Genomic DNA, 22,291 nt, shown 5'->3' on the forward strand with positions numbered 1-22,291 from the left:
AATTCTGGAGGGCAAACAATTAACCTCTTCGAGATGATATCAAAACAGGCCAAAGCAAAAGGTGCTGGTGATAGAGAGGCAGGGCAATCAAGTGGGTTCAATTCCTTCCTTAGTTTAACTCCAATTACAAAAGGTCAACGTTTCAGATGAATCAGAAGGGGAAGGTGGAAGCCCTCATTCAATGCCCTCGGCCATTTCGTCCACAATATCAGCACCAGGTCTCTGTGTGAAATTGTCCCAATTATCTAACTTAATGCGTTCTGGCCCAAAATGTTTGGTTTTTTAGGGGAAGAAAATAATTTTGAAGAGATTTGTGTTGACAATAGTGGACTGGACTGAAAGAGTTGGAACCAGAAGACATGACTGTAGAGGGCCTGATAAAAGAGGAAGGCTGGAAAAAAAATCCTTTTCCTGTAATGGTAATTGTAGTTTCAGTGGTTAATTCAATTCATTTTTTGTTGTTGTATAGCCCAAAATGACATATTTGTCAGATGAGGAAGCTGGTGCAGGCGGAAGGCAGGCAGGCAGGCAGGCAGGACTCAAACGCAGAGTTTTCAGAAGGTGATCTTTATTCACCACAGAACCAAACAGAAGCCAAAAACGTGCACCAACGAGGACTGACATGGACAATGACGCGACAAAGGACAACTGGCACACAGGGCTTAAATACACAAGGGAGGTGCAGGTGATTGGACACAGGTGGAATCAATCACGCAATCACAAGACAAGGCAGGAAGTGAAGTTAACCCAGGACCACAAGAGACATGAAACTTCAAACTAAAACAGGAAGCGAAGCCAAACCGTGACAGAACCCCCCCCTCAAGGACCGAATTCCAGACGGTCCTAAAGGGGAGCAGAACCGGAAAAAATCAGACAAGGGGAGGGAGGGTGGGGACCCGACGATCCTGGACCGCGCGGGGAACTCCGGGTGATGGCGGCCATGTGTCGGGTCCTTCGGGGGGCCGGCCGGGCCTCAGGGTCTCGGGGGTTCTGGCGGGGCGGCGGCCGGGCCTCAGGGTCTCGGGGGGTCTGCCGGGTCGGCGGCCGGGCCTCAGGGTCTCGGGGGGTCTGCCGGGTCGGCGGCCGGGCCTCAGGGTCTCGGGGGGTCTGCCGGGTCGGGGGCCGGGCCTCCGGGTCTCGGGGGGTCTGCCGGGTCGGCGGCCGGGCCTCAGGGTCTCGGGGGGTCTGCCGGGTCGGCGGCCGGGCCTCAGGGTCTCGGGGGGTCTGCCGGGTCGGCGGCCGGGCCTCTGGGTCTCGGGGGGTCTGCCGGGTCGGCGGCCGTGCGTCGTGGCGGGGGGCGCCGAGCAGTGCGGCTCCGGCGTCGTCGTGGCGGGGGGCGCCGAGCAGTGCGGCTGCGGCGTCGTCGTGGCGGGGGGCGCCGAGCAGTGCGGCTGCGGCGTCGTCGTGGCGGGGGGCGCCGAGCTGTGCGGCTGCGGCGTCGTCGTGGCGGGGGGCGCCGAGCTGTGCGGCTGCGGCGTCGTCGTGGAGGGGGGCGCCGAGCAGTGCGGCTCCGGCGTCGTCGTGGCGGGGGGCGCCGAGCAGTGCGGCTGCGGCGGCCCAACCCCTGACCCCACCCCCCCCTCAAGGGCCGGATCCCAGACGGCCCCCAGGGGTGGGGGGGAGAGGACCAAGGGATGGGAGGGAGGGGGCACGATCAGGGGCCGTGGGGACGGGCCAGGAGGCTGGACTCTGGGGGCCGGAACGGGCGGAGGCTGGACTCTGGGGGCCGGAACGGGCGGAGGCTGGACTCTGGGGGCCGGAACGGGCGGAGGCTGGACTCTGGGGGCCGGAACGGGCGGAGGCTGGACTCTGGGGGCCGGAACGGGCGGAGGCTGGACTCTGGGGGCCGGAACGGGCGGAGGCTGGACTCTGGGGGCCGGAACGGGCGGAGGCTGGACTCTGGGGGCCGGAACGGGCGGAGGCTGGACTCTGGGGGCCGGAACGGGCGGAGGCTGGACTCTGGGGGCCGGAACGGGCGGAGGCTGGACTCTGGGGGCCGGAACGGGCGGAGGCTGGACTCTGGGGGCCGGAACGGGCGGAGGCTGGACTCTGGGGGCCGGAACGGGCGGAGGCTGGACTCTGGGGGCCGGAACGGGCGGAGGCTGGACTCTGGGGGCCGGAACGGGCGGAGGCTGGACTCTGGGGGCCGGAACGGGCGGTGACGGGCGTCTCGGCGCCGGAACGGGCGCTGACGGGCGTCTTTGGGCCGGCTCAGGAGCCGGGGCTGGAGGGGTTCGTCTCCTCCTCCTCCTCGGGCTCTTCCTCGGGTTGAGGATGTCCCGTAGCTCGAGGCACGCCTTTTGATAGCTTCTGGGCCCGAAAACAAAGTTTGTCTTCCGCTGCCAAAATGGACTTCTCACGTCCAAGTAGTCGGGGCCCAGATCGCTCCAAGACTCTGCTGAGTCCTTCTTTGGTCGCGTCATTCTGTCAGATGAGGAAGCTGGTGCAGGCGGAAGGCAGGCAGGCAGGCAGGCAGGACTCAAACGCAGAGTTTTCAGAAGGTGATCTTTATTCACCACAGAACCAAACAGAAGCCAAAAACGTGCACCAACGAGGACTGACATGGACAATGACGCGACAAAGGACAACTGGCACACAGGGCTTAAATACACAAGGGAGGTGCAGGTGATTGGACACAGGTGGAATCAATCACGCAATCACAAGACAAGGCAGGAAGTGAAGTTAACCCAGGACCACAAGAGACATGAAACTTCAAACTAAAACAGGAAGCGAAGCCAAACCGTGACAATATTTCCCCTCAGTGGGCTTTACAGTCTGTACACATGCGAGCTAATTCTACTACTTTAATCCCAACGCAAACATGTGACCTAGTGAACAACTGTGAATGAAATACAGGAAAGTTACGCCAAAACATGGTTAAACAATTAGTCAATTATTCTGTCTGTGCTTCACCTGGAAGCTGTTTGACGTTTCCATCACACATTTAGTCTTACTATTAGTTTCAATCTCTCTGGAAATGTACATCTCCTGAAATAAAAATAAATAAATAAAAGTTTAGAAATGCGAACTCAATGAGGTGTGCCCACAAAGCCATTTGAAAAAAAAAGATGAAGCAGTAATTGGTTTTTTGAATTTTTTCCGTATAATTGACACGTCGGTCCCTTCTACGCGTTGACTTCTTCTTTTATTTACTCTGCCGGCAATTATTCATGTCGCCGTCACACCGCCGGGCGGGCCCCCGCGTCCATGGCGCCCGCGGGGGCCCGCCGGCGAGGGGGACAGCCTCACGACGGAGCGCGTAGGAAGCTTCTGATTGCGACAGAAAAGTGCAGCGAAGCCACCCCCGGCGCATCGAGGTCGCCACTGAGACGCATCGCCGCGCGCATCTGCAGGGTTCAAGCCGCCCGGCCCCCCGAAAAAAAGGCCTTTAGAGCTAATGATCGGCTGTGGGCACGACGCCATTTTGTAGCCTCGTGAAGCCACTTGTTTGGCAAGCGCCTTTCAGTGACGACATCGAGAAGCTCCGGAGTTCACTGGCTGTGTTTTATATTTATACAGAACACAACAGAGACAGTTATATAACCACACACCCTGTTTCAGGTATCGAGCCAAAAGGCTTTTAAAAGAACTGAAGTGCAAAAAATACGAATCCATCTGTGGGCTTCAGGACACATTTTTTAACTACTCTATTGAATAGTAACATACCGTTTGTACTAAAAATGATGTGTCACTCAAAATGAAATACTGCATTGCACCGATTCGATTTGGGGTATTAAGAAATGCCCTCATGGTTATTTCTGAGTAGGAGCTGATGGGACATTATCAACAAGCAGACGGTTTAAATATTTAACAGTTGAAAAAAAAAAGGGTAATTGAACGGGAGCTCGGACTGGTTTTGCTCTAATCGATCCAATCATGTGACGCAGTGAAGGTGAATGACTTGAACTGCACGTTGTGAATTAATGCTTTAATTAAAGTTTGCACATGAGGAACCATTAAGAGGAACCTTGTTTTCTTCCCACCTCTTATCCAGGTGCAACGCGCACGACTTGCTGGCAGCTGGTTTGATTCCACTTGCGTCGGATAAACGGTCAACAAAAAAAAAAAAAAAAAAAAAAAAAATCATCGCCTTGGCGGGGCTCCACCGTGGCCTCCGTGCCGTCCACGCGGCATCCAGTGCATGTGTGTGCGTCCCTCGCGCTACGTTGGCTCCCGAGCTGAGAGCAGCGACAGCATAGACTAGAGAACAGGAAAAGAAAAGCCTGAATTGAACTCGTTTGACCAATAACTACAACGTTAACGTTGGCAAATGCTGCTTGAGTCTGCTTACGTTTTCTCTTCCCTGTCTCTGGACAATGTTGTAAATGTGCAACTCTGCAGGGGCCCAGAGAGGGGCCATTTAGGAGCACAATTTATTATAGCTGGGCCCGTATATCTGGCTAAATATTAAATTATAATACTGAAAGTACTTGTAAATGTCATAGCAATAAATACCATCTCCTTGCCTTGTGTATAATATAATTGAGTCACAGACTTTTATTCACGTAGGCTTTTTATTTGTCCCTGATCCTTGATGCATATTTGATACATTAAAGGAACAGGTTATGGTTTAAACCGGAGCAGGCTGATTGGACGCTTTGGCTGCTGTCCGTGGTGCTGATTAGAGGTGTGTGTGTGTGTGCGTGTTCACACACAAACGGAGCTTCGGCTGGTTTGCAAGGTGTCGCCTTGCGTGGCCACACAGCAATTGTCTTTTCTATTATCTGGATGATGCGCAAAGAAAGAAATGTATTATCTTAATCCGTCCAAAGGTAATGTCTTTTTCTCCACGATAAGCAGACTTTACTAAATGCGACGCTTCAGAACTATAATCAGAGTGTGACCCTTTGGCACTGGGCTAAATAAAAGGCCCCACCACTACTTTTTTGAATTGTCATGTCACCTTCCCGCAGTGTTTTGGCAGGTCCGACACTCCCGGTCCTCACCACCTCCCGAGCGCCCCCCCCGACCCCCCAAAAGGCCCAAGCGGAATGACTTTGTCCGTCCGCGTTCAAGGCACCTTCGCCTGCAGCGAGGCTCTGCTCAGCCGGCGCCGCGCGTGGCGGACAAAGACGAGTGACCCTTGTCCTTGGCGCGCATGACCAGGCGCCCAAGGACCGGCAGAAGAGCCTCCAAGGCCTCAAGGTGCCGCGCAGTCAGAAAGTCTCTGGTTTGTTGGTTTAAAGTGGTCAAATTCACAGTAAACTGCTGATTTTATGAAAGAGTTTATTTATTTATTTATTTAGTCAGTTGCACCAATGTCAGAGAAGATTTTCAGTTCACTTTGAAGCTTTAACCTCAATGGAACTTGCATTACCCAAGCCACGCGTGCAGTGGTATTTTTGGGTGTAAAGGTTTCTCCTGACTGCCAGACAGCAGATGCTGTGATAATATTAAGCAAAGGAGTCTTCATCAAATAGGTATAATCTGCTGGATAGGTTTTTGTTTGTGAATGGAACAGGAAGAAATCCTTTGGTTTTTAAAATGTTCACTTAAAGCTTTAGCGGGATATTTGATTTGGATTTAAAAGTCTTTGCACATCATGGCGCGTATTATCTAATCTTGACAAATAGTGCAAAAAAACAAAAAGAAGTTGGCGGCTTCTTAGCGGCATCCGCTGCTCTCAGGTATTCTCACTTCCAGTTTCCCTTCTCTCCGCCCCAACGGGTCTCGGGCGTTTTTTAGTCCATCTGCATTTCCCCTCGAGGTGGACCTGGGCGAATCGCCCGGTCCCCTGAGCCGTCGTCCCCCGAGTCAGGGTTTAGAGCGTTTCAGCTATGAGGAGGAGAACGCCCGCCACAAGACTTGCGCAGTCCGGGCACACGTGGCCAATTTTGGAGAGACACTGGATGGAGAAAAGAACTCCTGCCATCTCATTTTATTCCAATTTCCAACCAGTTAAAGATTTCTTTCCTGTTTTGTAAACCTCACCGCGGGGTGGAGATGGAAGTGGAGCGTGCAGTGTGAACACATCTGCTCTGTGTGTCAACAGACCTGTTTGCCTGGCTCTTCTTCTTGTATTTCTCCTGTGTGTGTGTGTTATTGTTCTGTATTTGGGCCACATCCACTTCACACAACGTAAGCTTGTTAAGACGCACACATTCCCACGATCAAAATGAAGAAATTCCGCCGGATGCCGACGGTGATTCTTTGATGAAGCGCAACGCCGCCGAGCCGGAACAACAAGTCGATGAACTCATGTCTGGAGTCTCCTTGGAATACGGAGCGTCACGTCCTGTAAAGTATCTACAGATCCAGGCCCAAAACCAAAAGTTACCATCGTGTCATTTATTTTCTGCCGACTTTTCAAAGCCACCGCTATCATGAGCAAGTTCTAACATGAGAACAATAGATCAATAGATTTTTGGGCAAAAAAAACGTACCCCTGACCTCCAACCATCTGGCGAGTCGGGATCATACGTGTGCAAACATGCATACGTTAACTTCTGCTAAGCTGTCATCAGTCTGCATGCATAGTTGTATTGTATAATTGTAAAAAGCCTTAGATATATATATTTCACATGCTAAAAAGCACAAACATTCATATTTAGAGTGCAGTGACGGGTTGTTGGGCTTGTTTGCATGCATTTCACAAGCTGTGCGTGTGTGCATGCGCCGCACACCATGTTCATCCGTCCCACTAAATCACTGCATGCACCGTGCCCGGGGACGCGTTGGCCGCTTGTCGCCTGCGAGGCGATGCGTTGGTGATTTTACGCCCCCCCCTCCACCCCCCGCAGACTGTACAGCATGTGCTGTCATTGAGAAACACACTGAGAGGATTTGCTAAACTTAGCTCTCGCTCCTGAGACGCAGACGGCCCGCTGTGCTCTCCGCGGCTTTGTGCAGGACACCTTTTAAGCTCGGCCAATTAAACAATGAGTAGCTCCGCAGGGTCTGCCCCTGCCGCTCGACGTTGCGTTTCAATGAGGGGGGGGGGGCAACAACACACACACACACACACCGGAGTACAAGACCGTGCAGTCCATTAGGCTGCAACTTTAAACACATTACTGACTCTACTTCACATCAAGAAATCATAAGGGCAGCCACAGGAGTAAACACAAACAGCAGTAATGACAAGCAGTTGCATTGGAGGCGACATAATGGGCCCGGGCACCAAGGAGAGGGGGAGAGGGGGGGGGGGGTTTCGCATCGACGATGTCACGTTGCTTAAAGTGAGCAGAAAGTCTGCGAATCCGCCGCTCTTTTGGCGCGTAGAGGACGCTCCGAAGGGGGACGACGCACTGACCTCTCGTCTCAAATCCCCGCCCGCCTCCCCCCCGCGCTGAGCACGTGCAGGGCGCTTGAAGGGGAAGGTGGAGGGACGCCTTCTGCCTAGAAGAGGGAGAGGGAGAGGGAGAGGGAGAATATGCTGCGACACCTGTGTGATTTCTCTCCACAAATCTCGCCCTGCCGCTTGGAATCAAGCCACACTTGAAGGAAATTGACGTTCCCTTCAATCAGGGAGGCCCGCCAAATTTTTACGAGGACGGGACTTCAGCAGGTGAGCACTTTTCATTTAAAGGGTGCCAGAGGCGGATGATTACGGCGTTCTACGTGCGCCTGATTGGAAAACAGGTCGTCGCGAGTAATAACGAATGCAGAGTGGAGCCATTGGGCCTAAAATGTTCCCTCAAGGTGACCCAAGTTTCCTCCTCCGCAGTGTGATGCGCGTTGATGCTGGATGACACTCCTCGTACTTAAGAAGGTTGGATATGTAGATTTGCGGGGAGGGGGGGGAGGGCTGTTACAATCTTTCCACCGCTGTGACCCAGTTCAAAGAACAACCTGAACGTAGTCGCTGCTGCCTGCGGTTGAATTCCAACTCCTACCCCCCCGGAGTGAGTAGCTCGCTGCAGGTCAACTCAGGACTGCCGGGCGAAGGCAAAGTGCTTCGAGTGAATCACCATCCGTGGCATCAAAAACAGGCCGCACCAAAAAAAAAAACACACAAAGTGTTGGTGGATTTAAAGATGAATGGCTTCACATCTGGGGACAGGAACGACTCAGCCCACGACGCGTTTTCATGGAAGTGACAGTTTCTCAAAGCAATGCAAAACTGCTGGCCCCGGGCCACATGTGCATCATTAGAGATACGGCGCTCTGCGAGATCCACTCCCACCACACTCCCCAACCCGAGACAAGGCTGCGAGAAGATGAAGTTCAAAAGAATGGCCCGCAGGGTTACGCGGTAAATCCCGAGTAGATGGGTTGCACAACAGTCTCTGCTTTCGTTAAGCTTGTTTTGAGGGAATCTGACTACAAACGTAATCACAACCACACACTATAAATAAAACAGTGTTTCCAATATACATATATACACACGCATATATCAGGAGCCCTCAACGGCCAACACGTGCCACCAAAAAAACAACACCTGCATGGTTTTGGGAGAGCGACGGGGACTCCAGAGACGTACTGAAAAAGGGCAAAGCTTCAATACAACTCAAAGAAAAGTGACAGTTCTGTGTGTTTGACTCCACCCAATGTGCCGTCACACCCCCCGGTTGCGTCTAAAAGTTGCTATTTCTAGCAATTCATTGATTGTGTGACACCGGGGCAACTCGTCGCACCGAAGGCAACTTGACCCCCAAACGATCCCTATGAAGGTAAGCGTGGGGATGGAGAGAAAAACACGTCCTCGTCTTTGAAGACTAAAAGCTCCTCTCATCGATCAGCGCACCAACTAGATGAGAAAAATGGTGATGTTCCTTCAATAAATGAAATGCTGTCCCCGTTAAGTGTGATTTTCCACGGCCATTATTTATACCGATCAGGAATGACATTCGAAAACAAACCAGAAATACACCAAAAATAAATACATACATTTATTTAATTACATTCTGAAAGCAAAGCACTTTGTGGAAGCTCTTTTGAAGGCACGAAGATGGAGACCGATATCAATCCGGCTTCCTTTTGACTTGAATACTGACGAGGAGGCCGCGTGGAACGGAGCAAGTCAAGAGCTTCTTATCCATCCAACATTTTTTTTGTAATTGTGCATTTTACTGCGTTAAGTAAGAGCAGTTAACTCATAATCAGGAGCCCGGTGCCGAGCTCTGGCTGCGAATCCGGCTCAAAAAACCCCGCTCTTCACGCGCAGATGTAATTAAAATCATCAGTGAAGAAGGATCATCAGCCGCGGCGCGTTGGCTCCATGATGCAAAGCAGGGACTCGGCAGGCTGGCGAGTGACAACACCCGCCTTCGCTGATGAGCCTCCATTGTGTCGCGTTTCCACCAGGCGTCACGGCGAGGCTCCCGTTGTGTGGCGGCCTCGTGGCAAAAAAAAAAAAAAAAACCTTGCCCCTGACGAAACCCTTTGGAGGACATTGCCAGATGTTTTATTATCTGTGTGTAATTAAGGGCAATGGGGGGCGGGAACTTGACTTGATTTGAACCTTTATTTATTGAGGCAGGTTTCCCTGAGGGGACGCCTCTCTTTTAACAGCCGCGCCATGATCACATCTGCAGAAGTTACATGTGCACGTTTCACACCGAAACCGATATTTAAAAAAAAAAAAAAAAAAAAAGAGACAAAATGAGATGCGCCAGTAACCTGACTGACACTTGAAACAATTCAAAGAGATATTGAAAAACAAGACACACTCCACTCATGAATAATAGATGCAATATTTCAGTGCACGCTGAAGGAATATTTCATGACTTTGTAATATTTGCATTATTTTTATGACCCTCCGAACTGTAATTTCTATGTGTGCGCCGCATTGTGTGCTTGGTACAATACATTCGGCTGTTTTTAATTGGAGACTTAAAATTAATGAACATCCTTTGTTTGACTATAAAGGGCAGAGTGATGCGAGTTGTCACAAAAGCCAAACATAAATGGCAACTTTTCTGACTTTGGAAGTTTGGCTCACTCTGCAGAGATAATGTGCATCTGGTATTTGACAGATGTTTCTTTTTTTTTCTTCAAAGCATATAGAGATTTACAAACCCCTCGTGAAGCATAGAATATTCCTCTGATCTGCAAGGCGTGAAATCCCAAAAAGCATCGACAGTTTGACACCCTCATAGGCCCTGCATGAATTGACAGTATTTGCTGACCGGCTGACCCCCGACTTACATCATCAGACTAAATCTCTGCGGTTAATGAACTTTCGCACCTCGTGTCCGTGTTATGTAACGATCATTAGTGCATGCTGGGGGTTGTAATCTTTTTCACATGTATTAGCCTTACGCGGAGGAAGTAAACACCAGCGGGGTTCACCTTTGATGTATATTTTACCAAAAGGTTCACTTATTTATTGTTCACATTTATGTTTGTTCCACTGAAAACAGGACGGCCAAAAACAAATACTGACAAGGAAACTACTGACTGATTTTGATTGTTTATGCTGTAGTTTCTACGTGGTAATACGTTGTAATCATTTTTCCCACAGAACACTATGTCCTGCAGTCTCTTCCTGAGACATTTCCCCTGCTGTCAAAAAAGATTTTAGCTTCCAAAACGGATTTCTTTCTGCGAGGTTTCCTTCCGACTGTGGGGATGTTTCGGATCGCAACATTCCTCAAAATAGGCCGCTCATAATGCGGCTCTGAATTCTCAGCCTTTTGTAGGTCGAGCGCGAATGGATGAAGCCCCGCGGAGTGCAGGTGAATCAGCGGTCGCCATGGCGCCTGCTGCCGGGGCTCCATTTAATGAACATCGCTCAAAGCTTTCTCCACTCCCAGCAAACACTGGTTCCTGTTCTGAAGCGGGTCCGTGTTTGACCTGGGAAAGAGAGCGGACCGCACACCCCACTCATTGGCTGGATGTAGACAGCCACCGTGCACTGCCAGTGGCTGTCAGGGGGGGCGGAGCCTCTGGCTGTAAAAGGATGTCCGATTGGATAGAGGTTGAAAATGACCCTCTTTCGACTTGGCTTATTCCCTCACTAAATATTGTAAACGTGACTTTAAGGTCATGTTTACGCTAGTCTCAAGTTGACTTTTTAAACGTTTTCACTGCATTTTTGCAGTTTTGTGGTTACAATCATAAATTGTGTTAGAATGATTTTCAAAATGAAGCAATTCCAATCCCAGGGTTACATTTTCAGATGGCACCCCACATCATTCAAACAGGACTGAAATTTACATTAATCTTTTAGGGTTCACTGACTCACTCGCATGGACGTTTGTGTCTCTGTCTTCCTCATCCTCCATGTGTGTATTTATGTTCACCGGGGGCCCAGACTTATTGATTATATCAAACGGCGGGACCGCAATAGATCACGAAACCTGCGAATCCCAGATGATGATGAAACGTTTTTTTCAGTCAATGAGGCGATCGGCAGGGAGGAAAAGAATCAAATGATCCCGTCTTTGTTTGTTTTTTGACCAGCAGCCGGTACACAGGGCACCAACCTTTCACTCCCTCAAAGTCATCTGCACTGCAAGACATCGTCACATAGGGAAGGACGGGGGGGGGGGGACCTTTGTTTTGTGACTTGTGGAAATGTGTCCCACACTGGAGGACTTGTTCTCTGAGCGCGTCTGATCCACCTCAGTGTGTATGTGTGCTGGATTAGGAAGGCTCAGAACAGATTAGTTAATTATAGACACCTGCTGTCTAAGCGTGGCGTGCGTGGTCAGCTGCGGCGACATGAGGCCCGGGCCGGCGCGTCGTGGGGCGGAGGCACTGCACGGCAACCCCCCCCCCCCCCCCTCCTCACCCCGATCTCAGGTTCTGTCTCTTCCCCGCCGCGTCCGGGCCCCACGAGAGCAGCTCAGCAAAGGGAATCTGCAAGCTGACAGCTGGCGTTTGTTTGATTCCCACAGTAAACAATGCAGCGTTATCACGACGAAACGGCCATTTCAATTGAGTTGTAAGGCTTCGTGCCCTCGTTAGACCCCCCCCCGCGTCATCCTGACTGAGCTAATAATTAGAGAGCGAGTAGGCGCACGAGATCTGCCGAAATGTGTCTGCAAGCAACGTTAGAAATCCTCTTGTCCATTAACAGTTGTGGGTAAATGCTGCCATGGCAACGCCACCACAAAGACTTCGTGTCCAATGGCCGTGGCAAACTGTGACGCTAAAAGGATCCGGGGGGGGGGAGCGGAATCACACAGACGCCAGTCAAAGACCGCTAAAAGGCTGCAGATACCTCAAATCGAATGAGGGTTTAGTGCCGGCACGGTGCGCGGCGGAAAAACATTCAGGGTCACGTTGGTGGGAAGATGACAAACACGCCATTTAGAAAATGGTGAAAAGTATCTGTTTGGCTTGATTTCCCTTACGTCCAAATGATCTCTCAAGCGTTCCCGTTTTGGTTAAAGCCGGAGGAGGAGAAACGACAAAGCGCAGGCAGACTGGAAGCGTTCAAATCAGTCGGCAACACAAAAGGGTCCTCAAACATGAGCCATAATTGATGCCTGATTAAATACTCGAGAACACGCGGAGGAAAAATCCACAATCAGATATTTTCTTTCTGTTTTGCTCTCGAAAAATCAACTCTTATTCTGCTCAATGAGTCGTCTTTGAAGCTTCATGTGGACTCATTATTGTTCACAGTGGACTTAATCTCTGTGAACATATTCTACACTCATCTGAGCAGGACACCACGTTCTGTTTCCACTCCCTGGTCCAAGAAGCATTGACCCATCCCATGGGAGCAGGTTTTGTTCCTAAAAAGGAACATTTATCTTCAATGTTTGTTTGAATTTGTGATGCTTCTAAACAATCAGTTTTTTTTTTTTCAGTCTCCCGTCGCTAATCGGAAACCGTAAACAATCGGAACCCCCCCCCCCCCGACGGGCCAAAGATTGATCCGAACTCTGGATGAAACCATGACGGCGGTTCTGCCCCTGTCCTCCCCTCGGGTCGGGGCCATAGCGTGAACCCGTTTGAGGTTACCAAATAAGCGCTCGCTTTGTGAGGAGCTTAGCCGCGTTGTTTGCCCACACTGTCGTGAACCATTTTAAATTCCTCCCCCCCCGCCCGCCCCAGCATGTTAACAGCGCGTTACTCGACTCTGATTAATAACGCCGTTACGCGTGTCCCATGCGTTGACGCTTAAGCCCGCCTTTTTTTTTTTTTGTTTGAAAAAAGGGGATCTGCAAGCGGTGCGTTTATGAAGATGTGTACTTGAGCTCTGGAAGAACCGCCTGCTGAATACGTGCGTTCTTCTGTTTTATTTCTATTCCTTCATGAAATCCAAGAAAATAAGGCTTTCGCCGTACCCAAGCGCAATTTGTGTTTTCAGTGAAGCGAGAGACAGAAATATGAAATCCCTCATTAGGGAACTTTTGTGACTCCCAAGGAGATACGAACCGCTCTCTCACTCGGAAGCGAACAAATAGAACCAAGCAACACGGCCAAAAGACAGAAAGCCACGAGGATTTTCAAACCCTTGGCTAATCTCAGCTGGTTGACTCCACCCCTCCCCCCCCCCCCCTCAGTGTGAGAGACTCCCGCCATACCTCCAGCAGTCAGTTTACCTGTACGCACTCACCTGAGGCTGAATGATCCGTGATTTGGGATTAGACAACCAAACGCTGAGAAAGGACCCCTCCGCCGATATTTAAAAGGAGCGTCGAGCCCCCCCCCTTTTTGGCGTTTCTGACTGGATTTACTAACCCGAGCGTCATGCCGTTGTTATCCATTCCTCTGATGCGGATGGCTGTGCAGTAGCTCTCCACAAGAACAATTTAAACCCGGAGCAGCACACAAAACGACCGGTAAGCATTGTTAGTCGCGCCCCGGTGATTTGGTAGTGATGAGATGAGTCATCGGAACGCTGGTTCCGAAAGTGGCCACGGAAATAACATGCTGAACAATCTCTGCAACAACAGCTGCGGCCCTTTTGGGAGCGGAATTAAGGCGTTTAATGGAAAACATCCGTCTAATCCTTCTATTGATGCATTGAATGTTTTTCAGATTTACTTGTCTTTACGGCACATGAACTCTGTCTCGTTCCACCCATTTGCCGCTGAGATGTTGATGGTCTATTCTGTGTTATTTTTAATAGCAATTGCGTAACATTACCATTTTGCATTGGGGAAAAAAACAGAAGCTTTGGTCATTCATGGTGCATTTTTTGGTGGTCCAGGTCTTGAAGGATCTGTCCAATGCTTTCAAAGAAGAGTAGTGATAAAGTTTGTTATTCAAATCAGTAATCTCCTGCTTAACAGTGGTCAAGCTGAGTGGCGGTGACACCTTGACTTCTCCCGTGAAGCCCCTTTTGTGTTGCATAACTCAAACCACTTGTGTGCTGCAGGCGCTAAGTTGACCTTCTTTAGGAGGCTTAAGCCTCATTAATGCTAGAGCACAGTGTATCAGACAGGTGTAATTGACGTGCAGTTGCTCTGTTCTCGCCCATATGTTCCTCTTTCGCTCTCGCCTCCGCACAATGTCGTTTTATATATTCAATTATCGCCGGTCGATGTAATTGAAAAGTGTGAGTAAAACAATACATTAGTTTGTTTGTTTTGCTTATATTCAAAGCAGGACAACCCGATGTATTCTGTGTCACCCTGAAGGGAGGTGCTCTTTCGTGATGGAAACATTTCATTCACTTCACCGATGTTTTCAGAGAAAAACTCTTCTTCTGCAGCCACCAATGTTCCAGGTGTTAAAGTCACGAAGGTCAACACGGCCTGTTGCGTAACTGTGCACGTCTGTGCTCTGGAGAGGATTTGTCGGCCACATGGGAAAGCTGATCTTTAAGTCAAATAGGCTTTGCGGCGGACCACAACAAACCAGAGATACTTTGGTGAGACGATGAAGCAGCAAGATTGACCGTCGTGTGAAGTGAACAAACGTCTCGGAACCTTGAAAGTCCTGGAAAGCGTGAAGCCAAAGCACCGACCACATGTGTTTTACAGAAATAACATCTAAAATGATCATGAATGATGATGCATGGGAATCCAGCAGAAGCAGAGGGGGAGGACACCACAATGCAGATTATGAACAGACTCTTTATTGATTCTCTCTAAAGGATGTCAGTCACTAGTTATGAGTTACTCATTAGGGCATCTTCAAAATGTTTAAAACCCTGCATGTTAGAGTACATGCAGAATGTGCCCTCATTGATTGGTCAACACCATCTTCAGTACCGTTCCAACGATCTCACTACCGGGAGGGCATAACGTACCACCCACCCGGTAGGAGTTGAAATTGCAGTGATATGAATACGATCTCTCACTGGCTTGTGTTGCAACAAATCTGTTGCTATCGGGAGAGAAGGCCGAAAATTAATTTAAAAAAAACCCCTGATTCAATCAGAGTGTTCTTTGTTTCTTGCAAGGTAGAGTTACAACTGCTGCATTTTTTCTGCAGTCAGTGGTAAGTGCTTCAAAAGTATTTTATTACACAGCAACAGGTTATCTCCTAAGCGTTGCACCCATGAGGGCTTATCTGTTGGCTGGCCACACTCCCAACAAGGACACACTGTTATACATAATATGGTTACGCATATTTTACCTTGCTGCTCCAGGAAGAAATAAAAAGTTTCCACTGAAAGGTAGTTGTCTGACCTAATTCTAGTGTTACGCCATCTCTATTTCCAGCCTCCTTCATGTTGTGGATGACTTCTCTTGCAATTCAGACGGTAGTTAATACCAGCTCTTCTTCCTCACTCAGCCTCTTTCGGTGCCAACAAAATGCAGAAGCAAGTGGAGGTCAAGATGGACGGGAGCCACCTTGAGCCCGTAGTGGAACCTTCTGACAGCATGTGTAGCAGCCTGTGTGATAAAATCATGAAGAACATGGTTCTCACTCTCACAATCTTGGGTAAGTTGTCCCATTTGTCACTTCCGCTCGTGCGGGTTGGAGCCTTTCCCAGAATTCATCAAACAAAACACAGTGTACAGCCTGGATGCATGTTTAGTCCAGCACTGCACCGAGACGGGTAGACAAAAAAAAAGACAAACACCGATAGAAAACTGACAGCAGGACGGACATTGAACATTCTTCCATGGTGATTAGACAAAAAAAGAAGGCTATTGCTAGAGGTAAGAGTTTTTCACAGCTCCGGTGAAACGTTTGTGGAGCCTCGATCGCTAGGTGGCCTCTTTAGTTTGGCCTATTTACTGTAACCAGAGAAGCATGGCGAAATGATGAAGCTAAGCTAACCAACGAGCTAGCTAGCTAGCTGGCTATACTGGTTATACAATGAAATTCATACAAATTTGCCGCTGACAGTGACAATTTTGACCCGTTCTCGGTACTTGTGTTTTAGTCGTCGCTGCAAAACGTCCCCTCGGTCGGTTGAGTTCGTGCGAAAGTTTTCCCGCTACGGTGAACTTAAAAATGGCCGCCGCTCTGAACCATCCCTTCCCCTCGATTTCACAGACAATATCCTTTTTCTATGTTTACACCAACGGGAAACAAGAAAGCTGTCGTCTTTGGTGTTATTTCTTTAACACTCGGGTTAAAGTCATTTTCTTAGTGTCATTTATTCATTCATGAGGGTGTAACTTAAGCAGCCATATGGAGTCAAATTGTCTGTTCTTGATGTAAACTAATTATCGCTGTAATTAGCCAGGTAACCCAATGGCATCACGACACTCAAATGACAGGTTGTGTTGGTATTTTAAAAGCAACAAGCAGAAGGTGAGCTCGTATTTACGGCACAGACGTTGACGCCGTCGTGTTCCGACACCTTCGGGGTTCCCTTCCCCCCCCTCCCCTTCGCGTTGTGATTGATTTTGTTATTTCTAACCGGCTCAGGTGTGTTTCTGGGCTCCATCTCTGGAATGCTGCTGCGGCACATATCGCCCCTCCCCCCCGACGTCGTTTTGATCATCGCCTTCCCTGGAGAGATCCTAATGAGGATGCTGAAGATGCTCATTTTGCCTCTTGTTGTTTCCAGTCTGGTCACAGGTGGGTGAGTTGGTACAGTGGCGGCTTGCGAATGTTCCGCTCAATTTGCAGAAATGAGGTTGCACGGTGAAACTTGTTGCTACCTGGAAGTGATGCTGCTGGAGGAGAGTGTAGGCGGGTTCTTTTCTTCAGGCATTTGGTGTATAAATAAAACCTCGTTTTAGGACGAGAGTGTACAGATGATTTTATTTCTTTTTTTTTTAAATGTCCACACTCAAACATTATTTTCACCAGAAACAATGTATTGGTCTTTTTGCTGGTTCTTTTGTTACGTTACATCTTATTTCATCTCATTTTAACACACACTACTGTACTTTTTTCTTTCTTTTGTGATTCAGCGCATCTGGGGTTTGCCGAAATTTACCAGACTAACGCATTTTACGGCGACTGGGTTTACAAAGTGTAGTGCTGTTGAGTATTTAGTTACATTTTGTTTACGGTAAACTCTCTATGCAATTTCTCTTTGAAGAGCACATGGTAGTCCTTGATTTGATTGATCGTGTCTATAGCTTCTTTTGATTATGACGTCCAGTTCTGTTCGTGTGCATCTGAATCACAGCAGACTGTAATATGAATTTTGTCGAAAATACTGTGGTCAACATCTTTGTTTTAAAAACTTGTGATGCACATGTGATGATCACATTTATTGTCAGTGACAGTGAGCAGATGCATTTTCAACATCACATGTTGATCTACACATTTACTCATTAAAAAATCAAAGCTTTCAGTAAAATCTCCAAGTAAACAACTGTAGTTATTTATCCTGTGCAGATCCAGAGTCGAGACAGTTGACAAAGTGGAGAAACAACTTGAATAAATCCGTCCTATTGTCCATTCAAATGGACAATTTGAAGTGCAGGAATGTGCTTCTCTGGCAGGATTTTGTACAACATTTGTTTTTCCAAACCATTTGCACAACATGTTCTCCCAGCGAGAACAGTCACAAAATCAACCATTATCTACCCGAGGTAGGCCTTGTGTGTGGAGGTGGAGGTCTCGGAGTCCAAACGCTGCAAGCTGGTTTCACTGGAAGCTGCTGTGTGGCGAAGGCAGCAGCTCAACAACTCAACAGCGATTTTGAGTTTCAACTATTTTTAGCGACAGTGCAAAGCTTTTAGCAGCAAGAGACGGATGGAAAAACAGCCAAATTCATAGTGAAGTACCCGCTCAAATACATGGAAAAAAACATAGATACTTGGAGTTCCACTTTGTCACAATCTGATAAACAGAGAAACATCTTTAATTTTCGGGCACTTAATGTCTTTTTTTCTCTCAAAAAAACGTACCATCCCACCAGGTCTGGCAGGTTTGGATGCCAAATCCAGCGGCCGCTTGGGAACCAGGGCCATGGTGTACTACATGTCTACCACGGTTATCGCCGCCGTCCTGGGAGTGATCCTGGTGCTGCTCATCCATCCCGGTAACCCCAAGCTGAAGGCCAACCTGGGCCAGGGAAAGAAGAACGACGACGTGTCCAGCGTGGACGCTCTCTTCGATCTCATCCGAAATCTATTCCCGGAGAATTTGGTGCAGGCCTGCTTTCAGCAGGTGGGAAGTCTGACCCGAGAGATTTCACCCACCCGCGTTGGGTCTGGTTGACCGCGTGTCACTTGCTCCAACTAACTTTGTTATTTCCTCCGCTTCTTTTTTCCCAGATCCAAACAGTAACCACCAAAGTGCAAGTGCCCACTAACAGAACCAAAGCACCCCCACAGTTCACAGTGAAGAGGTCGCTGCAGTTCAAGGGAGGGATGAACGTCTTAGGTTGGTGAAACGCTTGAAAAACACACCCAATGCAGAGCTGAAAAGGGAAAACCACAAATTCTTTTTCATTTAGAAGAGAAAATGAAAAAAAGATAACACCCACTTGCGCCTAAGCAGAGCTCCAAACCGTGGCAGGTCCAACAATTCCTTTAATTGTCCTTTCTCAACACCTTATTAATTATTTTCATTTTATTGTACCTACTAGAAAAAAATGACATGTTTGCGCCATGATTTGCCCTCATTCCAGGCTATTTATTTTCTTTGAAGACACGTTCATCCAAGAGAAACACAACATGACTGTGTTCCCACAGGTTTGATTGGATTCTTTGTCGCTTTTGGAGTAATTATGGGCAAAATGGGGGAAAGGGCCAAGCCGATGTTGGAGTTTTTCAACGTCCTGAATGAGATTGTTATGAGGCTGGTTGGAGCCATTATGTGGTAAGTGCTGTCCACTAGAGGCTCCATTTCAAAACACTGTGAATATTTATACAGATGCAGAGAAATGCAACCCTGGTGACAAAACATCTCGTGTCTCCCTGAAGGTACTCCCCCTTTGGAATCGCCTGCCTCATCTGTGGAAAGATCATCTCCATCGCGGACTTGGAGGTGGTGGCCAGGCAGCTGGGCATGTACATGGTCACCGTGATCGTGGGCCTGATCATCCACGGGGGCATCTTTCTGCCGCTCATATATTTTGTGATAGTAAAGAAGAATCCCTTCACCTTCTTCATGGGGATATTCCAAGCTTGGGTCACGGCACTCGGAACAGCGTCCAGGTATGAGAGACCGAGACCGAGAATCGAGGTCAAGTTCTGGCCCGCTTGCCGTCTGCCTTCATCTTGTACAAATTAACAGTTAGGAAATGGACATATTTCAGTGGATTCCTGCTGCGAGCAGATTAACCAACGCACAGTCCAAGATGTTTTTTTTAATTTTTATTTCTACAATAACTTTCCGGCCTCCATCCCATTCCTCCCTGTCGGGTTTTGGTGGCTGCAGCGCCGGCACCTTGCCCGTCACATTCCGATGCTTGGAGGAGAACCTGGGCATCGACAAGAGGGTCACCCGCTTCGTCCTCCCGGTCGGCGCCACCATCAACATGGACGGCACGGCGCTCTACGAGGCTGTCGCCGCCATCTTCATCGCTCAGATGAACGGGATTAACCTCGACTGGGGCCAGATCATCACTGTCAGGTGGGGCTGCTGAGGGTGCAGACGTCGCGGCACACCCGCTAAGGTCCTATTTACGCGGCGGAGAATCCTGTAACGTCCTTCAAAGCCAAAGTATGCAGGATGATTTTTCAGATGATTGTCTTCCTCCATAAATAATGGCATTTGAGCAGGGAAAAGGTCAAAACTTCAGCAAAAAGCAATGTTTGTTAAATGTTTTTCCTGCTTTTACTTCACGACTTCAATAAAACCTTCATACAATTTTGGATATGTTTGAACACGACGTGTTTAATTTTTAAGATAATTATCTTGATAAGGTCAGGCACTGTATTACCCGCACACGTCCCGGTGTGTTTGGTGAGTCATTTCAACTGTCGTCATTCCGCCTTTATTACACTACGTTGCCTGCATATTAAAAAGGGTTCAGTCGCAGCGCTTTCCGTCCCCCTGCTGAGAGTGGAATTTGCTTGCCCTTTTTAGCATGACAGCCACTCTGGCCAGCGTCGGAGCGGCCAGTATCCCCAGTGCCGGCCTCGTCACCATGCTTCTGATCCTCACGGCGGTGGGGCTGCCCACTCAGGACATCAGCCTCCTGGTCGCTGTCGACTGGCTGCTGTGAGTCCACCAGCAACACAGACCAAACACTTCCGATCGGTTCGCCCTCTCAAAAAAAATTCCCATTCAAATATTTACTTTGTCATTTAAAAAAAAAAAAAAAAAAAAAACACCTTCTGCTCAGTGTGTTTTAAGTAAATAAGTTATCAACTGCAGCTTGGTAACTTCACTTAAAACTGCATTTATATACACACACACACGACTGAAAAAAAAAATACCCCACCCGTCGGCACCTTTGTTATTTGTTATTTTTTCTTCTTCCTCTTCTTCTTCTTCCTTGGGTTAACTATGCCCCCGCCGCAGGGATCGCTTCCGTACCTCCGTCAACGTGGTCGGGGACTCCTACGGAGCCGGCATCGTGTACCACCTCTCCAAGCACGAGCTGGACTCCTTCGACCAGCAGGCCCGGATGGAGGAGTTTGAGATGGCAAAGACACAATCCTTCTACGAAAATAACAGCAACCAGAATGCATACGCGCACCACAACTCAATCTCGATAGACGACTGCAAGGTACATTTCACATTAACGGACATAGAGACGTGCATGTAGTGAGTCCCCCCCCCCCAGTTCTGTGTCTGTGGGTGTCTTTCTTTTCCTTTCTATGTTTGTGTGACTTCTTGTATCGGCGTATTTGTGAGTGTGTGAATTGTCTAAGAGAATGGTTTCTAAAAAAACAGTGAATAAATATTTCTATATTTATTTATTCACCTGTTACTCATATGAAAAAGCAGTTTTTGTGTTACCAGCTTTGACCAATGCAAAGATTTTTTTTTTATATATAATATAGTTTTCTTGAAAAACTCTGTTTGACGTTCATGAAACTCAAATATAATTGTTACATTAATCTATCAACCATTACCTAATGCGTTGTCTTGTACACTTTTATAATTACATTGTATTTTGATGTTGTTTTTTTTTTTTTTATTAAGAAACTGTTCTTTTTTTTCTTTCTTCTTTTGTATAATTAATTGGTTATGTATTTATGGCAGCCCTGACCAAATTACACTTTTCATCTTCATCATTGGCCATCTTTTTAAAAGATGTTTTTTTTTTATTGCCAGTGGAATACATAAAGACTGCTGTTTCACCGTGTTTCATCAAGAGTGATACATACAATTATGAAATGAAAGTGATTTGTAGGGAAATTTGACTCATCCGGTAGATTTCTGTGAATATTTCGATGTCTGTATGATGCAACTTTTGCATGCCGATCACTTTGATGACTGATTACTGTAATTCGGTTGGGCAGAGAATCCATAAAATACATGGCCAAATCCGAGAAAAACTATCCCTATTCCTGTAGAATGTTGTCTCCGACAAACCACACTGACGTGTAAACAGCGTTGTATCAGCGGATGAGAGGACGTGTGTTTTCAACTATGGGGGGGGCATTCGCACAATAGTTCGGGCCCCCTACGGCCTAAAGACGCAATGGCTTCTCTGCTCCCAACCGCTGACGGTTTGTGAATGACGGTGCCTTGGCCCCACAGACAGATAGATGTTCTTGATAATTGCTTACAGGTCACCAACGGCAAAATTGGCAACCCGGCAGGGTTCTCTCTTGTTGAGGAGGGGCCGTGGAAATGCGAGTAAGGCAGACCCAGACGCTGCCGCGCCTTACCCACCCACCCCCCCCCCCCCCCCCCCCAGCCCCCCCACCCCGAGTTCCGACAGCTTTGACTTTCTGCCGACACAACCGTAGAAAGTCAACAAAAAAAAAAAACCTAAAAAAACAAAACAAAAAAACAATCACGTAGAAACGAAGGAGCAAAAACAGGGGGGGGGAAAGTAAGCAGAGTCAACTGTTACCACGAGAACGAGCGGTCGGATGGTCTCTTTCTTTCGGGTTCCCCGTCCAGGGAGCTACTGGAGCATGCGACAGACGACTCGGCGAACGTGTGTGTGTTAGATCTT

The 22,291-nt window shown here is 48.4% G+C and overlaps 1 protein-coding gene across 2 annotated transcripts; it reads left to right on the top strand.

Moving 5' to 3' along the window:
* Positions 1-7,433: 7,433 nt before the first annotated feature.
* LOC119229738 (excitatory amino acid transporter 2) lies at positions 7,434-22,014 on the top strand. 2 transcript variants are annotated; one of them, XM_037490423.2, is made up of 11 exons: positions 7,434-7,507; positions 15,586-15,735; positions 16,675-16,827; positions 18,125-18,375; positions 18,483-18,591; positions 18,903-19,029; positions 19,134-19,367; positions 19,591-19,785; positions 20,242-20,376; positions 20,680-20,887; positions 21,899-22,014. In XM_037490423.2, the coding sequence occupies exons 2-11, from the start codon at positions 15,606-15,608 to the stop codon at positions 21,968-21,970; spliced, it is 1,614 nt and encodes a 537-aa protein (XP_037346320.2). In that variant the 5' UTR covers positions 7,434-7,507; positions 15,586-15,605; the 3' UTR covers positions 21,971-22,014. The 2 variants fall into 2 exon arrangements, with proteins under 2 accessions (XP_037346320.2, XP_037346311.2); XM_037490414.2 differs by lacking the exon at positions 7,434-7,507 and adding an exon at positions 13,583-13,682.
* Positions 22,015-22,291: the final 277 nt, after the last annotated feature.

Source organism: Pungitius pungitius, chromosome 4, assembly GCF_949316345.1.
Source record: "Pungitius pungitius chromosome 4, fPunPun2.1, whole genome shotgun sequence".
NCBI classification, from domain to species: Eukaryota; Metazoa; Chordata; class Actinopteri; order Perciformes; family Gasterosteidae; genus Pungitius; species Pungitius pungitius.